The following is a 25,526-nucleotide window of genomic DNA, read 5'->3' as shown; positions in this document are numbered from 1 at the left end:
CCACAAGGTTGGCATATTGGGACTTCACTCCAACCAACTAAGCTACCTGGCCAGGGCCAGACCACTTGCTCTTAAATGTCCCAATCTGGGCCCCAGTGACTGAGCCACCACCAAGACTCAACAACCTCCCCCATTGAACCCCTTTGGCTTCCCAACACTCTGTCCCCACCACCTCCTTCTCCTGCCTCAGCCTTCCGCAGGCTGTTTCCACCAAGGGAAAGAAGTTGTATTGTATGTCTGCTATCCAGAAGCTCCACTCTTTCAAATGCTCTGCTGATGCAAGTAAGGGTGATGGTCAGCTTTCTGCTGGCACTTAGGAGTATACCCATATAAGAATTCATAGAGAGCCTGACCAGGCAGTGGCACAGTGGACAGAGCATCAGACTGGGATGTGGAAGGACACAGGTTCGAGACCCCGAGGTCGCCAGCTTAAGCATGGGCTCATCTGGCTTCAGCAAAGCTCACCAGCTTGGACCCAAGGTCGCTGGCTTCAGCAAGGGGTTCCTCAGTCTGCTGAAGAAGGCCCACGGTCAAGGCACATATGAGAAAGCAATCAATGAACAACTAAGGTGTCGTAACAAAAAAACTGATGATTGATGCTTCTCATCTCTCTCCGTTCCTGTCTGTCTGTCCCTACCTATCCCTCTCTCTGACTCTCTGTCTCTGAAAAAAAAAAAAAAAAAGAATTCACAGAGAAACAGCAAGAAGACCCTTACTATTTTCCAAGGGACCACTGATTATTACAATAAAAATAAACTAGGAAAGGCACTTAAGAAGAAATTTGCTTGCAATGGTACTATAATTGAGCAACCAGAATATAGAGAAGTAATTCAAGAACAGGATGACCTGTGCAGAAACATAGGCTAGTTCCTCATAGATATTGGACATGCTGAGGAAGACCAGCTGAAGGTTCACGAGTTTTAAGTGCTTTTGGCTCACTGAAGCTTAAAAGTGAAGATTTCCTTACAATAAGTAGAATTTCTCTTTTGTCCCTTGTCACAAGTTTAAAAATCTTGTGTAATGTAACAATTTGAGGTCTGCTTTTAACTTTGACTAGTGTAATTCTTTCATGTAATAAGCTGAAAAGTCATTAAGTAAATAAACAAACAAATAAATAAATATCCCAGTCTGAAAATAACATGGTTGATCCAGCCACAGCCCGTCCATTCACCCAGAGAGGTCTAGCCCACCATTTAGAATAAGTCACATAAACACTACTTGAATTTGGTCGTTTCCCTAGAAACAAACCCTCAGACAAGGATTTCAATGCAAGGAGTGTTGTCTCCTGATAATGGTAAAGGGACACAGGGAAGAGGAAGACACCATAAGAAAGAGTTGGCGCCTGACCAGGCGGTGGCGCGGTGGATAGAGCATCAGACTGGGATGCAGAGGACCCAGGTTCGAGACCCCGAGTTCGCCAGCTTAAGCGCAGGCTCATCTGGTTTGAGCAAAAGCTCACCAGCTTGGACCCAAGGTCACTGGCTCGAGCAAGGGGTTACTCGGTCTGCTGAAGGTCCGCGGTCAAGGCACATATGAGAAAACAATCAATGAATAACTAAGGTGTCACAATGTGCAATGAAAAACTAATGATTGATGCTTCTCATATCTCTGTTCCTGTCTGTCTGTCCCTGTCTATCCCTCTCTCTGACTCTCTCTCTGTCTCTGTAAAAAAAAAAAAAAAAAAAAAAAAGAACCTACGTATGTGTTACGCTACATGGAAAAGTGAGAATAAGGATTGCAGAGAGAAATAGGGTTTCTAATCCGCTGCCCTTAAAATAGTAAGATCATATGGAATTATTTGGTGGCCCAAATGTAATCACAAGTGTCTTTTAAATGTGGAAGAGGAGGTGGAAGGGTCAAAGTTTGAGTGATGCAAAGTGAGAAAGATCCATGTCGTTGCTGGCTTGGAAGGTGGAGGAAGAGACCATCAGCAGAGAAGTGCAGGCAGCCTGTAGACGCTGGAAAAAGGCAAGAAAACTGATTGTTCCCAGAACCTCCAGAAAGAAATGCAGCCCTGCCAACACCTTGACTTCAGCCCAGTGAGACCCACTTTGGATCTGACTTCCAGAACTGTACGATAATAAATCTGGATTGTTTTAAGCTGGCAAGTTTGTGGTAATTTGTTACAGCATCAGTCAAAAACAAACACACATACATAAACTAATGTTTTTTCAAAATGTATATGAGGAAAATCATAAAACTTTGCCGAAGGATTTTTAAATTTTTATTTATTTTTTTAGTGAGAGAGAGACAGAGAGAGGGACAGACAGACAGGAAGGGAAAGAGATGAGAAGCATCAACTCATTGTTGCAGCATCTTAGTTGTTCATTGATTGCTTTCTCATATGTGCCTTGCCTATGGAGCTCAAGTCGAGCCAGTGACCCCTTGCTCAAGTCAGCGACCTTAACCTCAAGCCAGCAACTATGGGCTCACATCTATGATCCCTCACTCAAGCCAGTGACCCCTCGCTCAAGCTGGTGAGTCCACACTCAAGCCAGATGAGCCCTCATTCAAGCCAGCAACCTTGAGGTTTTGAATCTGGGTCCTCAACATTCCAGGCTGATGCTCCATCCACTGCACCACTGCCTGGTCAGGCTACTGAAAGATATTTTTAAAGAATTTGAATAAATAATGAATGAATGAGTAGATAGACAGACAGACATATACATGCACATATATAATCCCAGCCAAAATTACAAAGTGATTCAGAATTGTATCTGGGAAATAAAATGCACAGTAGTAGAAACATTGAGAGAAAACAGTGTCTTAGTGTTTATCAACTATATTGCACAACTGTCATAATTGAAACATTGGCAAGTGAATATACAATAAATTCAATGGAAGGCATAATGTAGTATGTGACTTTATTAAGAGTATGTCGTGAAGACTGAAGGGGGTGCACTGAGACTATCAACAGAATAAGAGAAATGGTCTTTAGTCTATAGAGGGGTGGGCCTTAGAGGAGAAAGGGGTCTCAGAATCTCAGGATCTCAAAGACCCTAGAAAAGGAGGAATAAAAACAGGAGTGAATGGGGCCAGAGAGGAGCTAACAGAGCACACGCCCAAATGGCCTGGTCTCACACAGGGGGCAGGAATGGGTGTCAGGGACAGTGGCCCTCAGAGGCCTGAGCACTGAGATGAGGTCTTTTCACAGATCCAGAAATACTCTGCATTACATTTGCTATCATTCCAGCCATCGCCACGCAGTTCCACACAGTCCTCATCTTCAACATTGTTAGGTTCCCCTTCTTTCCAGAAGCTGTGAACACCATCAGAACTATGAGTCCCCTTCTCCACCCAGAGCCCACACCTCAACCCACCCTTGAACCAGCTGGTCCATGGTCTTTGGCAGCAAATGTCTAAGAAGCAGCCAGAGGGTGGTGAATTCAGAGGCAGGGTTTTCAAAATGTGGGTTCAAACACTACCTCCTTCCATCAGTTCTGGCAAAGTAAAAATACAGATTTCTGGACCCATACCTAGACTTAGAGAATCCAACCTCCCCCACCCCATCTCCACCATAGGCAGACACAAGACTCTGCATCTTGGTCCCACTTTCTCAGGTGATTCTTTCCAATCCTAGAGTCTGAGCACCCTGAATTCAGGGTTCAGGTCTCTCCCCTACCTTTCCCTCCCATGCCATTGTTGCTGAGAGGTCACCTGAGATGGAGGGGAGTGTTGTCCACCCAGTGCCAGGACCCTTCATGGTGTTGGTCACTGAGGCCAATCCAGGTGCGCTTATTATTTCTGATATCCCAAGATTGCAGGAATTTCTAGGGGTGGTATATCAGGAGGAAGATCAGTGAAGGACACCCATACCATGTCTGCCCACATTCTCATGGTCCCCTGCCTCCCACAAAGGTCTTTCTGTGGTTTAGCCTGTAGCCTCTACTTAAGTTGTATGTGTTCACATGTGCATTAGTATTGTATATGTGTGGAAATGCATTGACTTATTTCCCAGTTCAGTAATGTGTCAAGGGAGGGATTACTCTGAGTTTCCTTTCTTTCCATACATGGGCTCCTAACACATGATCTTCTCAAATCCATCATGGACTCCAAGAAGCCTTCCCTGACTGCATCTCCCTCCACCCCAGAACCTCCATCTCTCAGAGGACAAAGGAGAGCTTCAGAAGGCTTTTGGTCGACCAGTCACTTGGCCCAGTCCCAGACTGAAATCTTGCCCAGCATACCTGCTCTTCAGCATTGTCAATGATCACCAGCTGGGCGTTCATGTCCTCACAAGCAGAGACAGAACCTTTCCAGGTGTTTTGGCTCCGGGAGAAGAAATAACAGCTTTCCCGGAAGAACTCCCAATTCCAGGGGCAGGAACGGCACAGACGAGCTGAGGAGCAAGGGCAGGGTTGGGTTGGCCAGTTAGGGAAATGGGCTGCTAAGCTTCCAGGCCCCCAACACCAGCATCAGATCTGGGGGACCCAGGGCTAGGCCCCTTTGTTCAGCTGTCCACTCTGTGCCCGAAAAAACCCGCAAGAAAAATCCTATCTCTTCCCTTCTGTTTTCAGACTGGCAGCTGTGGAAGGTGAGCCTCAGCCCGACCTGTGACCTCCGTAATCCCTCCTGACCTTAATGTCTAAACCTTACTCAGGGTGGCATTCATCCAGGTCAGCTGTTGGTGGATCTCCTCCAGGTCTGATTGCATCCTCTCCTCTGAAATGACCACTGGAAGAAGAGGACTTCAGTTATTAAGTACCTACTGTGTGCTTGGTGCAGAGAGGGCCCCATGAGTTCTGTATTTCACAGTAACCGTGAGAGTGACCCCTTTCTCATTATACAAATGAGAAAACTGAGCCTTAGAGAACAACCTGTCCAATATTGCTGGCCCCTAGGACACTACACACGGGTCCAACACCATCCCCAACTCTTGCCTACCTTCTGCCCCATGGTAGTGGCTTGTCTAAAATCATGCAGCCCAGAGCCCTCTCCCACTTCAGAACTCAGCCTCTGACCCCTCACCTGGGCTGTGGCTCCCTTGATGGTCCATCTCTCTTGGCAGGGATTGTTGGATCCTGGAGACTAAAACAGAGCAGAGAATTCCTCTTCTGTGAGTGTCACCTGTATGCCTGATCCTGTGCCAAGTTTGGTTTCAAGTTCTCTGAGAACCTAAACTCCTCCCAAACCCACCTGGAAGAAGATGAGCCACATTTCACAGATGAGGAGACAGGCTCAGAAAGAGGTGGTAACCAGCCTACAGCCACACCAGAGATGACAAAGAGTCCAACTAACCCAGTCATAGAGGTTTTGAGGACTGTGGAAAAGTGCAAAGCCTCTCAAAAGGAAAACCCTAAGCGACACAGGATTTCCAGACCCAGACCCTGACTTACCTTGAACCAGGGTGGTCAGCAAGAGCATGAAGAGACCCAAAGAGATGAGAAGCACCATCAGAGGGAGAGGGGCCCTGGCCAGACACCCTGCAGGATGGACGGAGCTGAGGACTAGGAACAGACCCTGTCCACCCCACCCATGCTGACCCCTTCCCCAGGTGCCTGCTCCTAAACCACCCACCCCAGTACCTGGCAAGCTTCGCGAGCTCTTGAATAGGCCAAGGTCTTTCTCAGCCAATCTCTGGCCTTGAAATATCTTCCTCTCCTCTGAACAGAACAGAATACATTCATTTGAGCTTGAAGCCTGTTGAGCCCTGCTGGAGACCTGACCCTCTCTCCTCCATGCAGGCTGGAAGCCAGAGCTGGGACTCCCCCAGGACTCTGGATCCCGGCTCTCCTTACCATCACCCCAGTACTGATGCTCAGCCTCATCAGAGCCACCTGATTCCTTGGGGACATGAATCTGTGCCATCCTCTTCTCCTCTCCCTGTTCTTTTGTCCAACTCCTCTCTGGACTATGGTTTTTATAACCTCATGTATTGCTCTCAGCAGCCCCTCCTCAGGTCTATTTCTTCCCAACTCAGAAAGAAGAACAAGGAACTATAGGGAACACCACTTCCTCCCAGAAAAGTCAAAGGGTGGGGGGTAAAGATGAAATGCCTGACACAGCTATGAAAGAAGTCACTTAGGGTGGGGCAGAAGCTTTGCAGTCAGTGCTAGTGCCAAAAGGCACTGTTCCAACCCTTATGCAGTCCTGGGACCTTCAACCCTCATCTAATCAGAGCTTGTTTCTTCATCTGTAAAATGGGACAATTACTCTGCCTCTTTCTGTTATTGTGTGGTCTAATACAGTATACTTATAATAGGTATAAGTTTCCTGTCCTAATGATAAATGTTCAGTAGTAATGGCACTTAGCACATGCCCCCCAGCACACTGTGCTGTGCAGTCTCCCTTGCTGCAGCAAATAAAAAACCACAGGTGTGCTCCTGGTGGTCTTTCACTGAGGACCACTGACAGTTCTCACAATAGCCCTATGAAAATGTACAGTTATGGCCCTGGCCAGTTGGATCAGTGGATAGAGTGTCAGCCCAGGGTGTGGACATCCAAGGTTCAATTCCCAGTCAGGGCACACACCAGAAGTGACCATCTATTTCTCTCCCACTTCTCTCTCTCTCTCTCTCTCTCTCTCTCTCTCTCTCCACTCTCTCTCTCTCTCTCTCTCTTTCTCGCTAAAAATAAAATAGGAAACAGAGGAAAGGAGCATGGAATACCCCCAAACAAAAACAAATGACAGAAACACAAAAGAAAGGAACCAAAGGAGACACAGAACTACCAGAAAACAAAATATAAAATGACTATAGGAAGTCCTTACGCCTCAATAATTATCCTAAATGTAAATAGATGGAACTCACCAATAAAGGAACACAGAATAGCAGACTGAATCAAAAAATAAAACCCAACCATATGCTGCTTTCAGGAGACATATTTAGGTTTCAGGACAAAAGTAGACTCAAAGTGAAAGGCTAGAAATGATTCTCCAAGCAAAAAATACCCAAGGAATACCAGGTGTAGCCATACTTATATCTGACAATACTGACTTCAAGATAACAAAGGTAACCAGAGACAAAGATGGACATTTCATAATGATACAGAGGACACTACATCAAGATGACACAACACTTCTTTTTAATTTATTTTTTATTTGTTATTTATTCATTGTAGAGAAGAGAGAGAGAGAGTGAGAGATAGAGAAAGAGAGAAAAAGGGAGGAGGAGCAGGAAGCATCAACTCCCATATGTGCGTTGACCAGACAAGTGCAGGGTTTTGAACCAGTGACCTCAGTGTTCCCAGGTCAACGCTTTATCCACTGTGCCACCAGAGGTCAGGCTAAATAAAATCTTTTTAAAGATAATATATATATATATATAAATATATAATCATAATCAAGTGAGATTCATTCCAGGAGCACAAAGATGCTTCTGTGAAAGAAGAAGTAAAGGTATCACTTTTTGCAGATGACATGCTTCTGTATATAGAAAACCCCAGAGACACCACCAAAAAACTTTAGAAACAATTAACAAATACAGTAAAGTCACAGGATACACAAATAATATACAAAAGTCTACTGCTTTCATATTCACCAAAAATGAAACCTCAGAAAATGAATTCGTAAAAAATGTCTTCTACATTTACAACAAAAAATAAAATATCTGGCAATAAACAAAGGATGCGAAGAACCTATATACTAAAAATTACAAAGCATTTTTTAAATTGAAAAAGACACAGTGAAATGGAAAGATATTTCATGTTCATTGATTGAAAGAACAAAAATAGTTAAATGACTACATTATCCAAAGCAGTATACAAATTTAATGCAATCCTCATTAAATTTTTAAATTTTATTTCTTTTAGTGAGAGAGAGAGGAACAGACAGGGACAGACAGACAGAAAGGGAGAGAAATGAGAAGCAGCAACTCATTCTGGCACTTTAGTTGTTCATTGATTGTTTTCTTATATGTGCTTTGACCAGGGGGCTACAGCAGAGTGAGTGACACTTTGCTCAAGCCAGCAACCTTGGGCTTTAAGCCAGCAAACTTTGTGTTCAAGCCCGTGACCATGAGGTCATGCTATGAACAATGCTCAAGCCAGTGACCCCGCGCTCAAGCTGGTGAGCCCGCATTTAAGCCGGCAACCTTGGGGTTTCAAACTTGGGTCCTCAGCATCCCCGGTCAACACTCTATCCACTGTGCCACTGCCTGGTCAGGCTGAAATTCCCATTAAAGTCTCAATGTCGTTTTTTAAAGAAATAGAACAAAACCCACCAGATTTACATGGAATCATGAAAGACTTCAAATAGCCAAAGCAATCCTGAGGAAAAAAAACAAAGTCAGAGGTATACAGTATCTGACTTCAGATTATATTACAGAGCCATGATAATCAAAACAACATGGTATTGGCACAAAAAAAATGTTGACATACAGACCAATGGAATGGAATGGAGAGCTTAGAAATAGAACCACAGCCTGACCAAGTGGTGGCACAGTGGACAGAGTGTCAGCCTGGATCCCAGAGGACCCAGGTTCAAAACCCGAGATCACCAGCTAGAGTGGGCTCACCAGCTTGAGCACGGGGTCACTGGCTTGAACAGGGGATCATACACACGACCCCATGGTCACTGGCTTGAGCCCAAAAATCTCTGTCTTGAAGCCCAAGGTCACTGGCTTGAGCAAGGGGTCACTTGCTCTGCTGTAGCCCCCTAGTCAAGGCACATATGAAAAAGCAGTCAATGAACAACTAAGGTGCCGCGCCTGACCAGGCAGTGGCGCAGTGGATAGAGTATTGAACTGGGATGCTGAGGACCCAGGTTCAAGACTCCGAGGTGCCAGCTTAAACGTGGGCTCATCTGGTTTGAGCAAAAGCTCACCAACTTGGACCCAATGTTGCTGGCTTGAGCAAGGGGTTACTCGGTCTGCTGAAGGCCCACAGTCAAGGCACATATGAGAAAGCAATCAATGAACAACTATGTGTCGCAATGCGCAACAAAAAACTAATGATTGATGCTTCTCATCTCTCCATTCCTGTCTGTCTGTCCCTGTCTATCCCTCTCTCTGACTCTCTCTCTGTCTCTGTTAAAAAAAAAAAAAAAAAAAAACAACTAAGGTGCCGCAACGAAGAATTGATGCTTCTCATCTCTCTCCCTTCCTGTCCGTCCCTATTTGTCCCTCTATCTGTCTCTCTTGCGAAAAAAAGAAAAAGAAAAAGAAAGAGAACCACATATGTGTGTGTCAAATAATCTCTGAAGCCCTGGCTGTTTGACTCAGTGGATAAAGCTTGAACCCAGCATATGGACGTTGGGGATTTGATTCCCAAACACAGCACACAGGAAAAGTGACCAACTACTTCTCTCCCTCTCCCACTTCTCTCCCTCTTGCCCTTCTGCAACCAGTGGTTCGATTGGTCCAAGTGTTGACCTCAGGCACTAAAAATAGCTCATCTGTTTCCAGCATCAGCCCAGATGGGGGTTGCCGGGTGGATCCCAGCTGGGGCACATGCGGGAGTCTGTCTCACTATTTCCCCTCCTCTCACTTAAAAAAAGAAGAAGAAGAAGAAGAATTGACAAAAGAGCCAAAACACAGAAAATAGAAAAAAGAAACTCTCTTCAATAAATGGTGCTGAAAAAAATTGGAAAGCCACATGCAAAAAGAATGAAAATTTACTACAGTTTGCCTTATGCCCAAAAATTAATTCAAAGTGGAGCAAAGACCTAAATATAAGATCTGAAACAATAAATTACATAGAAGAAAACATAGGTACTAAACTTATAGATCTTGGCCATAGAGACTGTTTATGAAATAAAAAGTTCACCCCAAAGATAAGGGAAGTAAAGGCAAAAATAAATGAATAAAACTACAGCTAGTGCTCAACTTACAATTATGATTGGTTCCAACAGACCGGTCGTAACACAATTTGGTCATAAGTTGAGTAGGCTATATGTACAGTACTGTGAAATGATGTTATAAAAATCTTTAAGTCATATTTTATCATAATTTTCTTTCATTATTGTTATATATCACAATTTTCTTTGTTCATTTTATGCCATTTGTATCATCTCTACACCATTTTGTTTCTTATTTTTACATTTGTCAGGTTTAAGTAAAACACTGTATTACCAGTACAACTGGTTTAATATTTGCAAAGACAATTTCCTCTTGGTAGACATCTTGGGAGGGGTTTGATGAAAAATATCCAAGACACAAAACACAAATTGCTGTACCAAGTCTGGGATAGCAGTTGAAATGGTGCACACAGAGATGGTAGTGCTGTTGGAAGCTGGTCTGCACTGTCATATACCCAGCTGGGCATTGCTTGCACTGCCAGACGCGGAGCAGTCGTGGCTAGCGACTGTGGTCATAAAGTCAAATGGTCATAAGTTGCATAGGTCGTAAGTCGTTCAATATTTGTATATTAAACTAAAAAGCTTCTGCACAGCAACTAATAATAATAATAATAATAACAACAAAACAAACAGGCAGCCAACCAAATGGGAGATGATATTTGCAAACAGCTGTAATAAAGGACTAATATTCAAAATATATAAAGAACTAACAAAGCCCAACAACAAACAAGCAAACAATCCAATTAAAAATGGGGAGAGGACCTGAACAGACTCTTCTCCCATGAAGACATACAAACAACAAATAGATATATGAAAAAATGCTCATCGCCTGACCGGGCGGTGGTGCGGTGGATAGAGCATCGGACTGGAATGCGGAGGACCCAGGTTCAAGACCCTGAGGTTGCCAGCTTGAGTGTGGGCTCATCTGGTTTGAGCAAGGCTCACCAGCTTGAGCCCAAGGTCACTAGCTCAAGCAAAGGGTCACTCAGTCTGCTGTAGCCCCACGGTCAAGGCATATATGAGAACACAACATATGAGAACACAAGGCACATCAACGAACAACTAAGGTGCTGCAACGAAGAATTGATGCTTTTCATCTCTCTCCCTTCCTGTCTGTCCCTCTTTCTGACTCTCAATGTCATAAAATAAATAAATAAATAAAATTAAAATGCTTTTAAAAAAATGCTCGTCTTTGCTAGCTATCGGAGAAGCGTGAATCAAAACTATAATGCAAAAAAAAAACCACAACAACCTATAATGTGGGCCCTGGCCAGTGGCTCAGTAGATAGAGTATTGGCCCAGCGTGTGACTGTTCTGAGTTTGATTCCCAATCGGGACACACAGGAGAAGTGACCATCTGCTCTGCCCCTACTCTCTCCCCCACCCCCACCCCCACCCCGGCCACTCTCTCTTTCCCTCCTGCAGACAGTGGCTTGATTGGCTTGAGCGTGGCCCCAAGCACTGGGAATAGCTCCACTGGTCTGGGCATCAGCCTCAGACACTGAGGATAGCTCGGTTGATGTTCAGTTGAGCATCAAGCCCAGATGTGGTTGTCAGGTGGATCCTGGTCTGGGTGCACACGGGAGTCTGTCTCACTATCTCCCCTCCTCTCACTTAAAAGCAAACAAACAAACAAACAAAAAACTACAATGAGATACCAACTCACACCTGTTAAACTGGCTGCTATCAACAAAACAGATAAGAACAAGTGCTGGAGTGGTTTTGGACAAAAAAGGAACTCTCATTCACTTCTGGTGAGAATGTACACTGGTACAGCCATTATGGAAGAAAGCATGACAGTTACTCAACAAAATTAAGAATAGAGCTACCACATGACCCAGCAATCCCTCTTCTGCATATCTACCTAAAAAAATAAAAACACTGGTAACGCAAAGACACATGCACCTCCCATGTTCATTGCAGCATTATTCACTGTGGCCGACATGGAAACAATCAAAGCATCCCTCTACAGAGGATTGAATAAAGAAGATGTGGTGCATATATATAATGGAATACTACTCAGCCATAAGAAATGACGGCATATTGCCATTTATGACAACATGGATGGACCTTGAGAACATTATATTAAGTGAAATAAGTAAATCAGAAAAAGCTAAGAACTGTATGATTTCATACTTAGGTAGGATATAAAAATGAGACTCATGGACATAGACAAAAGTGAAGTGGTTACCAGAGGGAATGGCATTGAAGGGAGAGTAACAAAGAGGGACAAATATACAGTGATGGAAAATGATTTGGGTTTTTTTTTTTTAAGATTTTACTTATTAATTTTAAGGGAGGGGAGTGAGAAGTATCAACTCATACCGTATTTCCCCGAAAATAAGACAGTGTCTTATATTAATTTTTGTTCCTAAAGACATGCTAGGTCTTATTTTCAGGGGATGTCTTATTTTTCCATGAACAGGAATTCACATTTATTGTTGAACAAAAAAATCAGCATTTATTAATATACTATAGTCATGTCATCACAAACATCAGCATAACCAGCCAAACTCTGAATTCCATCAAAAATTTCTTGTGACTCTGTTTCTATGTACAACAATCTACCCTGTTTCCCCGAAAATAAAACAGTGTCTTATATTAATTTTTGCTCCTAAAGACGCACTAAGTCTTATTTTCAGGGGAGAACTTATATCTCTAAGCTTGAAAATAATTGCACTAGGTCTTATTTTGGGGGATGTCTTATTTTCAGGGAAACAGGGTAATTGTTTCACTTTAGTTGTTCATTGCTTGCTTGTTGTATGAGCCTTGACCAGGCAAGCCCAAGGTTTCAAACCAGAGACCTCAGCATTCCAGATCAACGCTCTATCCACTGTACCACCACAAACCAGGCTGATAGAAAATGATTTGACTTTGGGTGATGGGCACACAACGCAATGAACAGTTAAAATGCTATAAGAAATGTTTACCTGAAATCTATGTTTTCTTATGGACCAATGTCACTTCATTAAATTTAATTTCTAAATTAAATAAATAAATAAATAACTATCTCCCAGTCCTTGCTGGGGATCTCTGTGTGTCCAAACATGACTTAAACACTTAGTCTGGAAGGTTGCAACTCTGCCTCAGTCTTTACTTTTTGCTTTCACTGAGCCTCAAAGCCAGCAGCAGTTGAGAACCCAGGAGCTTCTTAGATCTTTACTGGACATACACACAACCCTACACATGCCTGTGGCCTTCCAGATTCCCAGGAATTTGTTGGAACTTTTCAAAGATCCTAAGGACATCTCATTCCTTAATTTTTTCTTTTGCTTAGGCTATACTTTGCCCCAACTGTTGTTCATTGCCTCAAGAAGCTGTGATGTTAAATCATTTGACAGGCCCTGGTTGGTTAGCTCAGTTGGTTAGAGTGTTGTTCCAATATACCAAGGTTGTGGGTTTGATCCTAGTCAAGGCCCACACAAGAATAAATAAGTGAAATGACAAATCAATGTTTCTCTTGCTCTCTCTCTTTCTCAAGTCAATAAATAATTTTAAATTGAGGTCTCTCTCTTTCTTCCTCTCTCTCTCTCTCTCTAAAATCAATCAATAAAAAAATTATTAAAACATTAAACAAATGCCCCCTGGGGTAAGGCTTTTAACATGGGGCATCTTTCAGTGATGTCACCAGCAGACAAGCCTTCCAAAGGAGATCTTCCAGGGAAGCACTAGACAAGTCAAATAATGACTCTTCCTTGGAAATGAGGTGTTGTAAGAGTTCCCATTCTGTTCTCTTCTCTCCAGTACCAGGAATATAGGCTAGTGATTTTTAAGGCTTCTTATGAGTTGGAGAGTGAGAAATGGGACTACAGTAAGCTAAAATGTACTGAGATTCAGCCATTTTTCTTGAATAATGCTTCCTGAATTACTATAAGCTTTTGGCTGATTTCCACACTTCTAAAAATGTTGATTCTGTAATTTTGCAGGTTGGTGTTTGTTTGTTTTTTTCATTGCTTTTTTGGAAGGGCAAATTTTATTTTGCCTTTTTTTTTTTTTTTTTTTTTGACAGAGACAGAAAGAGAGTCAGAGAGAGGGACGGACACACAGGAAGGGAGAGGGATGAGAAGTATCAATTCTTCATTGCAGCTCCTTAGCTGTTCATTGATTGCTTTCTCACATGTGCCTTGACCGGGGGGCTACAGCAGAACGAGGGACCCCTTGCTGAAGCCAGCAACCTCCATGCTCAAGCTGGTGAGCCTGCACTCAAGCCAGATGAGCCCATACTCAAGCCAGAAACCTCGGGGTTTCAAACCTGGGTCTTCAATGTCCCAGTTGGATGCTCTATCCACAGCGCCACCACCTGGTCAGGCTTAAATTGCCTTTAATTTGACCAGTGGAAGCCTTTCACGTTGGCATCTGTGGCCTTTTATCAGATTTTTGCTGATTGGTCTTCCTTCCTATTGGTTTGCAACCTTGGTCATTTCCAGGGTGACATCTGAAACTAGCCCCCATACACAGAGGGTCAGGGGAAACCAAAGAAAAATGCAGACCACTTCAGATTGGTAGGTGGCAAGTTTAAGATATGAGGAAACTTACTTACAAGGTTTGTCTTGGGTAACCACAGATGAGTACATCTCTGCCCCCCCTTCACCAGAATCTTAAAAGTTCATGAAGCCTTAACTGGGTTTAGTTGAGTACACTGTCCTGATGGTCTCACCAACACATTGCTCTCCCAAGGCTGCATCCTTGAAAATGGCTCCCACTGTGCAAAAAGTGGACATCCATTCTAAGGACAGAGGAAGGGTGAGGAACCTAGGTTCAGCTCACAGGTTGGCTGGCAGTCACATCTTCTCAATGACCTCCTCCTAAATGTTCTAGGCTTTCCCTGCCCCAACTGTGGAATCAGCCATTTTTCCAAAAAGCCATAGTTGCTTTTAAGTGTAGCATGTAATTCAGAAACCAAGACCTGGGTGTTCAGTGTTTTATTCTTATTTGAGTATTTCTGATCCCAGAAGCTCTTAGAAAATAAATGAAAACACATACACATACACACACACTTAAATATTTTTAAAACCATGAGTTTACACCAACACCTCCAATTAAATACAACAGGGTTCACTGTAATTTTCTCTCCACTCATCTTTGTAACATCCACCTCTGCTGGAGAAAAACCTGGTTCCCATTATCCTGAATGTATCTATTTATCACATCAATTCTCTATGTATAACCAATCTTCTTTTCCATCACCATCCCTTACCCTGTGTGGATACCACCTCATTGTGCATGGAAACTGACCTTTCCCACCAGGCAGACAGATCTCCATGCTGTTGTCCTTCTTACCTCACCTGGGCTCTCACATCCCATAATAGACCATCTCCTCATATGGATACTCTCCTCACCAGGTCTGGACTCTAACACTCTAGTGGACCACCATTTTTTTTTTTCTGAAGCTGGAAACAGGGAGAGACAGTCAGACAGACTCCCGCATGCGCCTGACCGGGATCCACCCGGCACGCCCACCAGGGGGCGACGCTCTGCCCACCAGGGGGCGATGCTCTGCCCCTCCAGGGCGTCTTTCTGTTGCCACCAGAGCCACTCTAGCGCCTGGGGCAGAGACCAAGGAGCCATCCCCAGCGCCCGAGCCATCTTTGCTCCAATGGAGCCTCGCCGCGGGAGGGGAAGAAAGAGACAGAGAGGAAGGAGAGGGGGAGGGGTGGAGAAGCAGATGGGCGCCTCTCCTGTGTGCCCTGGCTGGGAATCGAACCTGGGACTTCTGCACGCCAGGCCGACGCTCTACCACTGAGCCAACCGGCCAGGGCTGGACCACCATTTTGAACACTTATTTCCTCTGTTCCCTTGTAACCAAAAAATGCAAATGTAGGTTCCACTGCCTACTGCAACAGAAGTCAAAATCGTGATACTGGTGCTGGTGCAAAACGAAAGAGATTTATTCAGGTGACACAATCTGGAAGAATGGTGAACTCCCGTCTCAAAGACCATCTCCCCTTCCTGTTCAAACCCACTGTTCTTATAGGGATAGAAAGGAAAGGGCTTTTTTTTTTTCTTCCCAATTATTTTGCTAACTTTCTGCACACTCACGTACAGTCCATTCATGTTTCTAGATTTTGGCACCCTCGGGTACTGTCCATTCATGGGTGGGTTTTTTCCACTCAGTTAAATTAAACACATTTAATGAGTGCCAACTGTTTGCTAGGAATATTGTGATGAATGAGACAGATAAGTTCTGCTCGTGTGTAATTTACATTCTAATGCAGGGTAGACAGAAAATAAGCAAATTAAAACATTGAGAAAAATACCACATAGTGATAAATGCTATGCAGAAAATTAAAATAAAATGATGGATTAAATTAAATTAAAATAAAAATAAAGTGCCTGACCAGGTGGTGACACAGTAGGTATAGCATCAACCTGGGATGCTGAGGACCCAGGTATGAAACCCCGAGGTCACCAGCTTGAGCGCAGTCTCATCTGGCTTGAACGCGGGCTCACCGGCTCGAGTGCAGGGTCGCTGGATTGAGCATGGGAACATAGACATGACCCTGTGGTCTCTGGCTTGAGCCCAAGGTCACTGGCTTGAAGCCCAAGGTCACTGACTTGAGCCCACAGTCGCTGGTTTGAGCAAAGGGTTACTGGCTCAGGTGGAGTCCTCTGGTCAAGGCACATATGAGAAAGCAATCAATGGTCTATGGCCATACCAACCTAAGTGTTCCTGATTTCACCTGATCTTGGAAGCTAAGCAGGGTCGGACCTGGTTAGTACTTGGATGGAAGACAGCAATCAATGAACAACTAAAGTGCCACAACTACAAATTGATGCTTCTCATCTCTCTCCCTTCCTGTTTCTGTCTGTCTCTCTCGCACCCATTTTTTTAAAAAAAAAGGAAAAGAAAAGAAAATAAAGTGACTTTAGCCTTTGGACTTGGTGGACAGAGAAAGCTTCTCTTTGTGATCTTTACATTGATATGTTAAGAAGGATTTGACCATGTAAATGGTCAGTCAGCGTCGACCAGGTTGGAAACCCTGAAGTTCACTGGTTTGAGCACAGGCTCACCAGCTTAAGCATATGGTCTCTGGCTTGAGCATGGGATCGTCAACATGATCTCATGGTCACTGGCTTAAGCAAGGGGTGACTGCCTTGGTTGGAGCCCCCCAACCCCAAGTCAAGACACATATGAAAAGCAATCAACAAGCAACCAAAGACAAAATGCTGCAACTATAAGTTGATGCTTCTCATCTCTCTCCATTCCTGTCTCTGTCCCTCTCTCTCCCTCTTTCAAAAAATAAGAAGAAATTAAAGCCTTCCAAACACAGGAAATAGCAAATTCAAAGGCCCTCTTGTAAGATAGTGTGGCACATTGAAGGGGAGGGATGGAGGCTGGTGGGACTGGTATACCATGGGTGAGGTGTAAGCAGTACGAGATGAGGTTTGAGGAACAGGTTTGTAAATCAGAGTGAGGATCTGTCCACATATTAAAAAGCAATCAATGAACAACTAAGTTGCCACAATGAAGAATTGATGCTTCTCACCTCTCTCCCTTTCTGTTTATCTCTCTCTTTCTCTCTCTCTTTCACTAAAAAAAAACTCTGGACCCTTACTTACAATCTTACAAGGGTAAATGGATGTAGGTCTCATCTTCTGTAGTTTCTTCCTGCTGTCAAGGGATGTAGCCTTACCTATCCTTAGGTCCAGAGATTCTTGCTATCTACTAAAGAAAGAAGGGGGTCAAGAATGGAGGGAACCCTTTATACAAGGGAGAAGCATTGCTCTATTTGGAAGATGCACTGCTGAACCAGTCAAGCTGGTAGACTGCTTCATATCTCAAGAGGCAGTGTTGGTGATGGGCTTCCAAAGTGAGACCTATTGTGTAGACAAGCAATCAAGTATTTAGTGAGGGGGCGCCAAGTAGTGCAAGAATTGTAGTTAAATCAGAAACCGGGAAGTTTCTCCATCATCTAATCCTGAGCAGGGTTTTGGGTAGCACACCCAACAACGGTATAAACTTGCCAAGGAAGTTCCTGTCTGGGAAATGTGGACAAAGACATTATCAGTCCAAGCAGGGGCATAAAGTATAAAAAAAAACAATAATAGCCTAACCTGTGGTGGATAGAGCGTCAACCTGGAACGTTGAGGTTGCCGGTTCAAAACTTGGGCTTGCCCAGTCAAGGCCCATACGACAAGCAACAAGCAAGCAATGAACACTAAAGTGAAGCAACTATACTTCCTGCTTCCCCCTCCATAAAATCAATAAATAAAATCTTTTTAAAAAAAATAATAAAATACAATGTAACATTGCACTTAGCTTTGGGAGGCACTATTCCTTTTCAAAAGAGGAATTTTAAATCTCTTTCATGTCCTGGCTGGGTTGCTCAGTGGCTAGAATGTCGCCCTGACACACTGATGTCACAGATTCAATCCCCAGTCAGGGCACACATGAGAAGCAACCAATGAGTACGCAACTAAGTAGAATAAGTTGATGATTTTCTCTCTGTGTTTCTCTCTTCCCTTCTATCCCTTCATCTCTGTGTGTGTGTCTCTCTCTCTCAAATGAGAAAAATAAAAAATTCAAATTAAAGAATAATAATAAATCTCTCTCAGGACTGCAAGTCTAGCTTTCCCTTGCAACATGAACAGCAACAGCAAGATCTAAGTTCTCCTCAGGTAGCACCTGTTTAATCCATGTGTGGTGAATCCAAGGCTTGATTCCCATGAGCTTTAGGGAAGAGTGTTTGTCAACAGGACATCCATTGCTTGGCTAACTGCTGCTCAGGACCTTGAGTCTTCCAGGTCTTTAGTAAGACCAAGTCTCCTGACTGGAACAAGTGTAAGGGCTCATCAGACAAGTAGACAGACCTGCAATGAGCAAATTTGTGCAAAGTAGTTAGTGTTTGCCCTAATGTTGTACATATTGCTTGATTTTTTATTCATGTTCTACAGTGTGTCCGTAAAGTCATGGTGCACTTTTGACCAGTCACAGGAAAGCAACAAAAGACGATAGAAATGTGAAATCTGCACCAAATAAAAGGAAAACTCTCCCAGTTTCATACCTATTCAGTGCAGTTCGATGTGGGCTCACGCACAGATTTTTTAGGGCTCCTTAGGTCGCTATCCCGTATAGCCTCTACAGACTCGTCACTGACAGATGGCCTACCAGAATGGGGTTTCTCCACCAAACTGCTGGTTTCCTTCAACTGCTTATCCCACCAAGTAATGTTTTTCCTATGTGGTGGCGCTTTGTTATAACACGCCGATATTCACGTTGCACTTTGGTCACAGATTGGAATTTAGCGAGCCACAGAACACACTGAACTTTCCTCTGTTCCACCCACATCTCGACTGGGCATGGCCGTGGGCTGCTCCGCTGTATACACGGTGTTATGTCATCATCTGCGCATGCCCACATGCTGCCACATCATCCTACAGAAACTAGGAGGGTTTTCTTTTTATTTGGTGCAGATTTCACATCTCTTTAGTCTTTTGTTGCTTTCCTGTGACCGGTCAAAAGAGCACCATGACTTTACAGACACACTGTAAATCTAAATGGGGTGTTTCTAAAACAGAAACTTGAAAGGATCTCCCAAAACTATTTCAAAAGGGCTTAATTTAAGCACACTTCAGGGCACTACCGTAATCTGGAGCAAGGCAATGGGGAGTGAGTGCCTGGTCCCATTGCAAATGTGTTTCCTGGCATATTTTCACCAGGGTCGTCTTCATTGTGTGGTTCATTTTCTCCAAGATTGGGGTCTCCAAGATGCATTGACTACGTAGTGTTTCTCCTATGTCCTGGGAGATCTCAGAAGTGAACGGCAGTCCATTGTTGCTTTGAATGCTATAAGGAAGTCCAAACCTAGGGATTATTCCTTGGAGTAGAAGTTTTGCTACCTCAGGGGGCACTCAAGAGGTTGAAGGAACACCTTTTTTTGTAATTTCCCATTCACTCCAGTAACTGACACCACAGCTGAGCTTTTCTCAGTTAGTTTTGTATTTAGTACTGAGTATGTAGTTCCCTTATCTACAAAGAAGATAATTGTTCCCCTCTGTCAATTGTACCTGCGGCTTCTGTGGGGAAATAGTAATACATCAGGAGGTGTCTAGGGGAGCTCCTGGGCCTCCTCATTCATCATCAGAGTCATCATTCCTTTATCAAGGACTTTGTTTTTTTAAGATTTTGCTAGTCTAGTTTTCCACATACTCAGGCACTGTCCATTCATGTTTCGAGCTTTTAGCATACTTGGTGTAAGGACCTCCCCTGCAGCCATCTTGGTCAATGGAGGAGACTCCCTGGGACTCCCTAACTGTCTAACGTAACACCCTAACAGTCTCTACCCACACAAGCCCACTCACACTCAGTGTCTGCTTGCCCCCTACTGTGGATCTGCCATTGTTCATGGCTCATTTCATCTTGGAAATCCAAGTGATCAAGGCTTCCTTGCACTCATCACTCTTAGCTGGCCCAGATGAAAAGCATGAATTTTCTTCTGGGTTCTTCTAACAGCCACTGTGGAAGTGAGGGTCTTTGGGGTCCTTCTACATTCTAACCAGAAGCAGAAATCCTGCCAGCATTCCATGAGCATTTCTTTTATGCTAAAAGCATTTTGGACATTATTCCAGTTAATCCCCTTAACACAGCTACTAATGTCCTCATTGTACCTATGAGCAAACAGGCTCAAAGATTACTTTACTTCCCATGGTCCATCAGCTTTTAAATACTAGAGCTGGGTTCAAACCTTGAAAGCACCGTGTTTTCCATTCAGCATTGTGCCCCCAACTCAAATCAGCTTTAAAAAGGACTGGCACATGCCTGACCAGGCGGTGGCGCAGTGGACAGAGCATCAGACTGGAATGCGGAGGACCCAGGTTCGAGACCCTGAGGTTACCAGTTTGAGCGCGGGCTCATCTGGTTTGAGCAAAGCTCACCAGCTTGGATCCAAGGTCGCTGGCTCGAACAAGGGGTTACTCGGTCTGCTGAAGGCCCACAGTCAAGGCACATATGAGAAAGTAATCAATGAACAACTAAGGTGTCACAACGAAAAACTGATGATTGATGCTTCTCATCTCTCTCTGTTCCTGTCTGTCTGTCCCTATCTATCCCTCTCTCTGACTCTCTCTGTCTCTGTAAAAAATAAAAATTAAAAAAATAAATAAATAAATAAAATTTAAAAAAAGGACTAGCACTGGAGGTAGGGGGGAGTTATAGTAATTCCTCTAACACGTGGTAAGTCCAAGGCAAAGAGAAGAGGGCCCAAATTCAGGCTTAAAATTTGTGTATCTGGCCCTGGCCGGTTGGCTCAGCGGTAGAGCGTCGGCCTAGCGTGCGGAGGACCCAGGTTCGATTCCCGGCCAGGGCACACAGGAGAAGCGCCCATTTGCTTCTCCACCCCTCCGCCGCGCTTTCCTCTCTGTCTCTCTCTTCCCCTTCCGCAGCCAAGGCTCCATTGGAGCAAAGATGGCCCGGGCGCTGGGGATGGCTCTGTGGCCTCTGCCTCAGGCGCTAGAGTGGCTCTGGTCGCAACATGGCGACGCCCAGAATGGGCAGAGCATTGCCCCCTGGTGGGCAGAGCGTCGCCCCATGGTGGGCGTGCCGGGTGGATCCCGGTCGGGCGCATGCGGGAGTCTGTCTGACTGTCTCTCCCTGTTTCCAGCTTCAGAAAAATGAAAAAAAAAAAAAAAAAAATTTGTGTATCTGTCTACTATCTGTCTCTACCACAATGCAACATTCTAGATCAACAGCTAACAAACATTTTCTGAAAAGAGCCAGAGAGTAAATATTTTTAGGCCTGTGGGCCCTACACTTTCCACCACAACTACTCAACTCTGCCACTATGACATGAAAACACCACGGATGGTATATCAGTGAATAAGCAGGGCTATGTTTCACTAAATTACAACTGACCCTTGAACAACACAAGTTTGACTGCATGGGTCCAGTTATACATGGATTTTTTTTTCAATAAATACTTATACTGTTTTCGATCTGCAGTTGGTAGTCTACAGGTAGAGGACTGACTCTAAGCATTGATCTATGCCGTTTTATATAAGGGATTTGAGTATCTTCAGATTTTGATATCCACAAAAAATCTTGGAACCAACCCCCACAGATATCTAGGGAAGACTTAAGTTTTTTTTTTTTGTTTGTTTTTGTTTTTTTGTTTTTTGTATTTTTCTGAAGCTAGAAACGGGAGAGACAGTCAGACAGACTCCCGCGTGCGCCCGACCGGGATCCACCTGGCACGCCCACCAGGGGGCGACGCTCTGCCCACCAGGGGGCGATGCTCCGGGGTGTCGCTCTGTTGCGACCAGAGCCACTCTAGCGCCTGGGGCAGAGGCCAAGGAGCCATCCCCAGCGCCCGGGCCATCTTTGCTCCAAATGGAGCCTCGGCTGCGGGAGGGGAAGAGAGAGACAGAGAGGAAGGAGAGGGGGAGGGGTGGAGAAGCAGATGGGCGCTTCTCCTGTGTGCCTTGGCCGGGAATCGAACCCGGGACTTCTGCACACCAGGCCAACGCTCTACCACTGAGCCAACCAGCCAGGGCAAGACTTAAGTTTTGAAGGAGTCAAAAGTTATATGTGGATTTTGACTGAACAGGAGGTCCGTGCCCCTCACCCTTGCATTGTTCAAAAGTCAACATTTTTATTTTAATATTTTATTGGTTGACTTTTAGAGAGAGAGAAAGGGAAAGAGAGAGGGAGAAACATCAATTTGTTGTTCCACTTATTTATTCATTCATTGGTTGATTCTTATATGTGGCCTGACCGGGGATTGAACCCACAATCTTGGCCTGTCAGTACTACACTAACCAATTGAGCTACCTAGCCAGGGCCAAAGGTCAACTGTTTTTATAAAAAGAGCCAGGGGCTGGCCGTTCACAGAGAGAAGACTGAATCTATTTTCTTCACTGTTATATCCCCAGTGTAAAGAACACTGCCTGGCACTCCACCAGTGTTTGTTGAATGAATGACTAAAAGAATTATTGTTGCTTGTACGTTCTTAGTGCGAAAGAAGTGACAGAATGAATGGTCAGACAGAGTGGGAGATCCAACTCGGGAATCTTTTACAGGTCTTTTGGAGGAGTTTCTATTCCTCAAAGAAGGGGGAGAGAAACAAGTTTTATTGAGCATCTGTTTGTGCTAAGGACCTGTTCTTTCTCATGACAACCCTGTGAGGTGGTTTTATGTGACAGACTAAATGTTCATGACCTCCCAGAATCCCTATACTGAAACCTCATCTCCAATGTTATGGAGTTTGGAGGTGGGGCATTTTGGAAGTGACTGGGACATGAGTGAGATGAGTGCCCTTATAAAAGAGACCCCAGAGAGCTCTACTGCTCTTCGTCCTGTGAGGACACAGCAAAGAGATCACTGTCTATGAGTCAGGATGTACATAGATTCTCGGCCCTGGCCAGTTGGCTCAGCAATAGAGCATCACCTAGCTTGTAGAAGTCCCAGGTTCAATTCCCGGTCAAGACACATAGGAGAAGTGGCCATCTGCTTCTCCACCATTCCTCCCCTCACTTCTCTCTCTCTCTCCCTCCTACAGCCATGGCTGGAATGGTTCAAGCAAGTTGGCCCCACCTGCTGAGGATGGCCCCATGGCCTTGCCTCAGGCCCTGAAATAGCTCAGTTGCCAAGCAACAGAGCAGTAGCATCATCCTGTAGGGGGTTTGCCAGGTGGATACTTGTTGGGGCACATGAGGGGAGCCTGTCTCTCTGCCTCCCCATCTCACCACCTCTCACTTAATTAAAAAAAAAAAGGAAGTAGATTCTCACCACATGTGGAATTAGCCAGTGCCTTAACCTTGGATTTGCAGCCCCAGAACTGTGAAAACTAAATGTTGGTTGTTTAAGCCACCCAGTCTCTGGTGTTTGTTATAGCAACCTGAATGGACTAAGACAGTCTGTGTCACCCTTTCACATGGAGGGAAACTGAGGCTCAGAGAGTTGAAGAGATGTGCTTACGGCTACATGGCTTGAGGCACAGCTGGTGTCTAAAGCCAAGTCTGTTTGATTTGTCATACTCTTTGTGCCAGGTGAACTTTCTGAGAAGGTGGCATCTCCAGAGACACATCAACAGAACTGGAGCATCAACCCCTCAGGAAGGCCAAAGATGATGATACTCTCCCTTGGGTGGTCTATTTCTACAGTGTTCATTATTAATCCTTCCACCTGGATTTCATACCTTGTGATTAGATCCCAGGCTACCAATCCAGTTTTTCTTCCTGCAGCCTTTGAGTCCTGCTGAAAACTTTCACTTCCTCTAGGAAGTCACATACATACTCTTTCATTTCCTGATATTTGCATGTGCTAATTGCACTAACGGGAAACACTCCTTCCTCCACCCCATTCCATCTCCGCCTCAACACTCATCTTTCAGAATGTAACCTTTTCCCTAGAATGTAACCTTTTCCCTAGAATGTAACCTCTTCCCTAGAATGTAAGCTCCTTTTGGAAGCTCTTGCGTGTTTCCCTATATCACCAAGCAATTTTACAATTCTCAGCCATCACTGACTGGATGCCCTTCAAATTCAAGTCAATTCCGACATTATTAGCCTGGACATAGTATCAGAGCCGTTAAAAACAACAAACTAACTGAGTGAATTTTAAAGATCTTACTGGCTTTATTCAACAATCCACGAATCAGCTAGCATCCAAATCTAGTAGTCAGAAAGGGGCTCTGAAGAGCTATACAAGGCAAGAGATTTTAGAGACAGAAGGGAACAGAAACAAGGAAGTTGTACAAGGCAAAAAGGTGGGTTGGTATTGCAAAGTTACTTTCCCGGTAGGGAATGGTTAGTGCTGATCAGGCAATTCATGGTTAACATTCCATTTCTGTAATCTGTCATTAATTTAAGTCTCAGTTTGGTGACATAGGATTTAGCATAAGTGACTCCATTTTGTGTATTTTGTGTCTTGTTGTTGTTTTTTTCAAAGATTTTATATATTCATTATAGAGAGAGGAGAGAGAGAGAGAGAGAGAAGGGGGGGAGCAGGAAGCATCAACTCCCATATGTGCCTTGACCAGGCAAGCCCAGGGTTTTGAACCGGCAACCTCAGAGTTTCCAGGTTGATGCTTTATCCACTGCGCCACCACGGGCCTTGCATCTTGTTTTTAACAGATTCCACAGATTAAGGGCTCAATCCACAAGACTGTCCCCAACTTCAGACACCAATTGCAAGTCCAGGCTACCTATATTTCTGATGGACTGGCTATAAATCAGGGGTTCTAATGACACCCTCCTCAGTCCAATAATTTCCTAGAATAACTCACAAAACTCAAGGAAACATTAACTAAACTTACGTATAGTGGTTTATTATAAAGGAGATGATAAAATATACAGATGAAGAGGTTTAGAGGACAAGGTCCAGAGGGTACCAAGCACAAGAGCTCTGTACCCATGGAAAGGGGGTGCACCACCCTCCTGCACATGGATGCTCACCAACCAGCTTATCAACTCATTGTACAGGAGTTTTTTTGTTTTTATTGTTGGTGTTGTTTTTAGCGAGAGAGAGAGAGACAGACAGACAAAGAGGGATAGACAAGGACAGACAGGCAGGAAGGAAGAGAGATATCAATTCTTCGTTGCAGCACCTTAGTTGTTCATTGATTGGTTTTTCATATGTTGTTGTAGTGAAACCAGTGAGAGTATACAGACGTTCTACACACCAAAGTTCAAATTTAAAGGAGTCTTAATCAAAGCCGGCGACTGCCAGGAGACCTAAGTCATTCAAGTCATGCGGCCCTGAACACAGTTTGAAGTCAGCTTTTAAAGACAAAATTACAGGCCCTGGCCGGTTGGCTCAGTGGTAGAGCGTCGGCCTGGCGTGCAGAAGTCCCGGGTT

General features: G+C 44.3%; 1 protein-coding gene and 1 pseudogene across 1 annotated transcript; one reads left to right on the top strand and one right to left on the bottom strand.

The window, feature by feature from the left end:
- Positions 1–233: 233 nt before the first annotated feature.
- On the top strand, positions 234–924 carry LOC136389298 (eukaryotic translation initiation factor 1-like; annotated as a pseudogene).
- Positions 925–2,833: 1,909 nt separating this feature from the next.
- On the bottom strand, positions 2,834–5,920 carry CD209 (CD209 molecule). Its single transcript, XM_066361108.1, has 8 exons — positions 5,739–5,920; positions 5,526–5,603; positions 5,337–5,423; positions 4,969–5,028; positions 4,597–4,674; positions 4,188–4,339; positions 3,658–3,770; positions 2,834–3,259 (listed from the first exon to the last, which is right to left on the bottom strand). Exons 1-8 carry the CDS (start codon positions 5,806–5,808, stop codon positions 3,118–3,120), a joined length of 780 nt encoding a protein of 259 aa, XP_066217205.1. The 5' UTR covers positions 5,809–5,920; the 3' UTR covers positions 2,834–3,117.
- Positions 5,921–25,526: the final 19,606 nt, after the last annotated feature.

The sequence above is a fragment of the Saccopteryx leptura genome, chromosome 1 (genome assembly GCF_036850995.1).
Source record: "Saccopteryx leptura isolate mSacLep1 chromosome 1, mSacLep1_pri_phased_curated, whole genome shotgun sequence".
Classification (NCBI taxonomy): Eukaryota; Metazoa; Chordata; class Mammalia; order Chiroptera; family Emballonuridae; genus Saccopteryx; species Saccopteryx leptura.
This window is presented reverse-complemented; position numbering and strand designations above follow the sequence as displayed.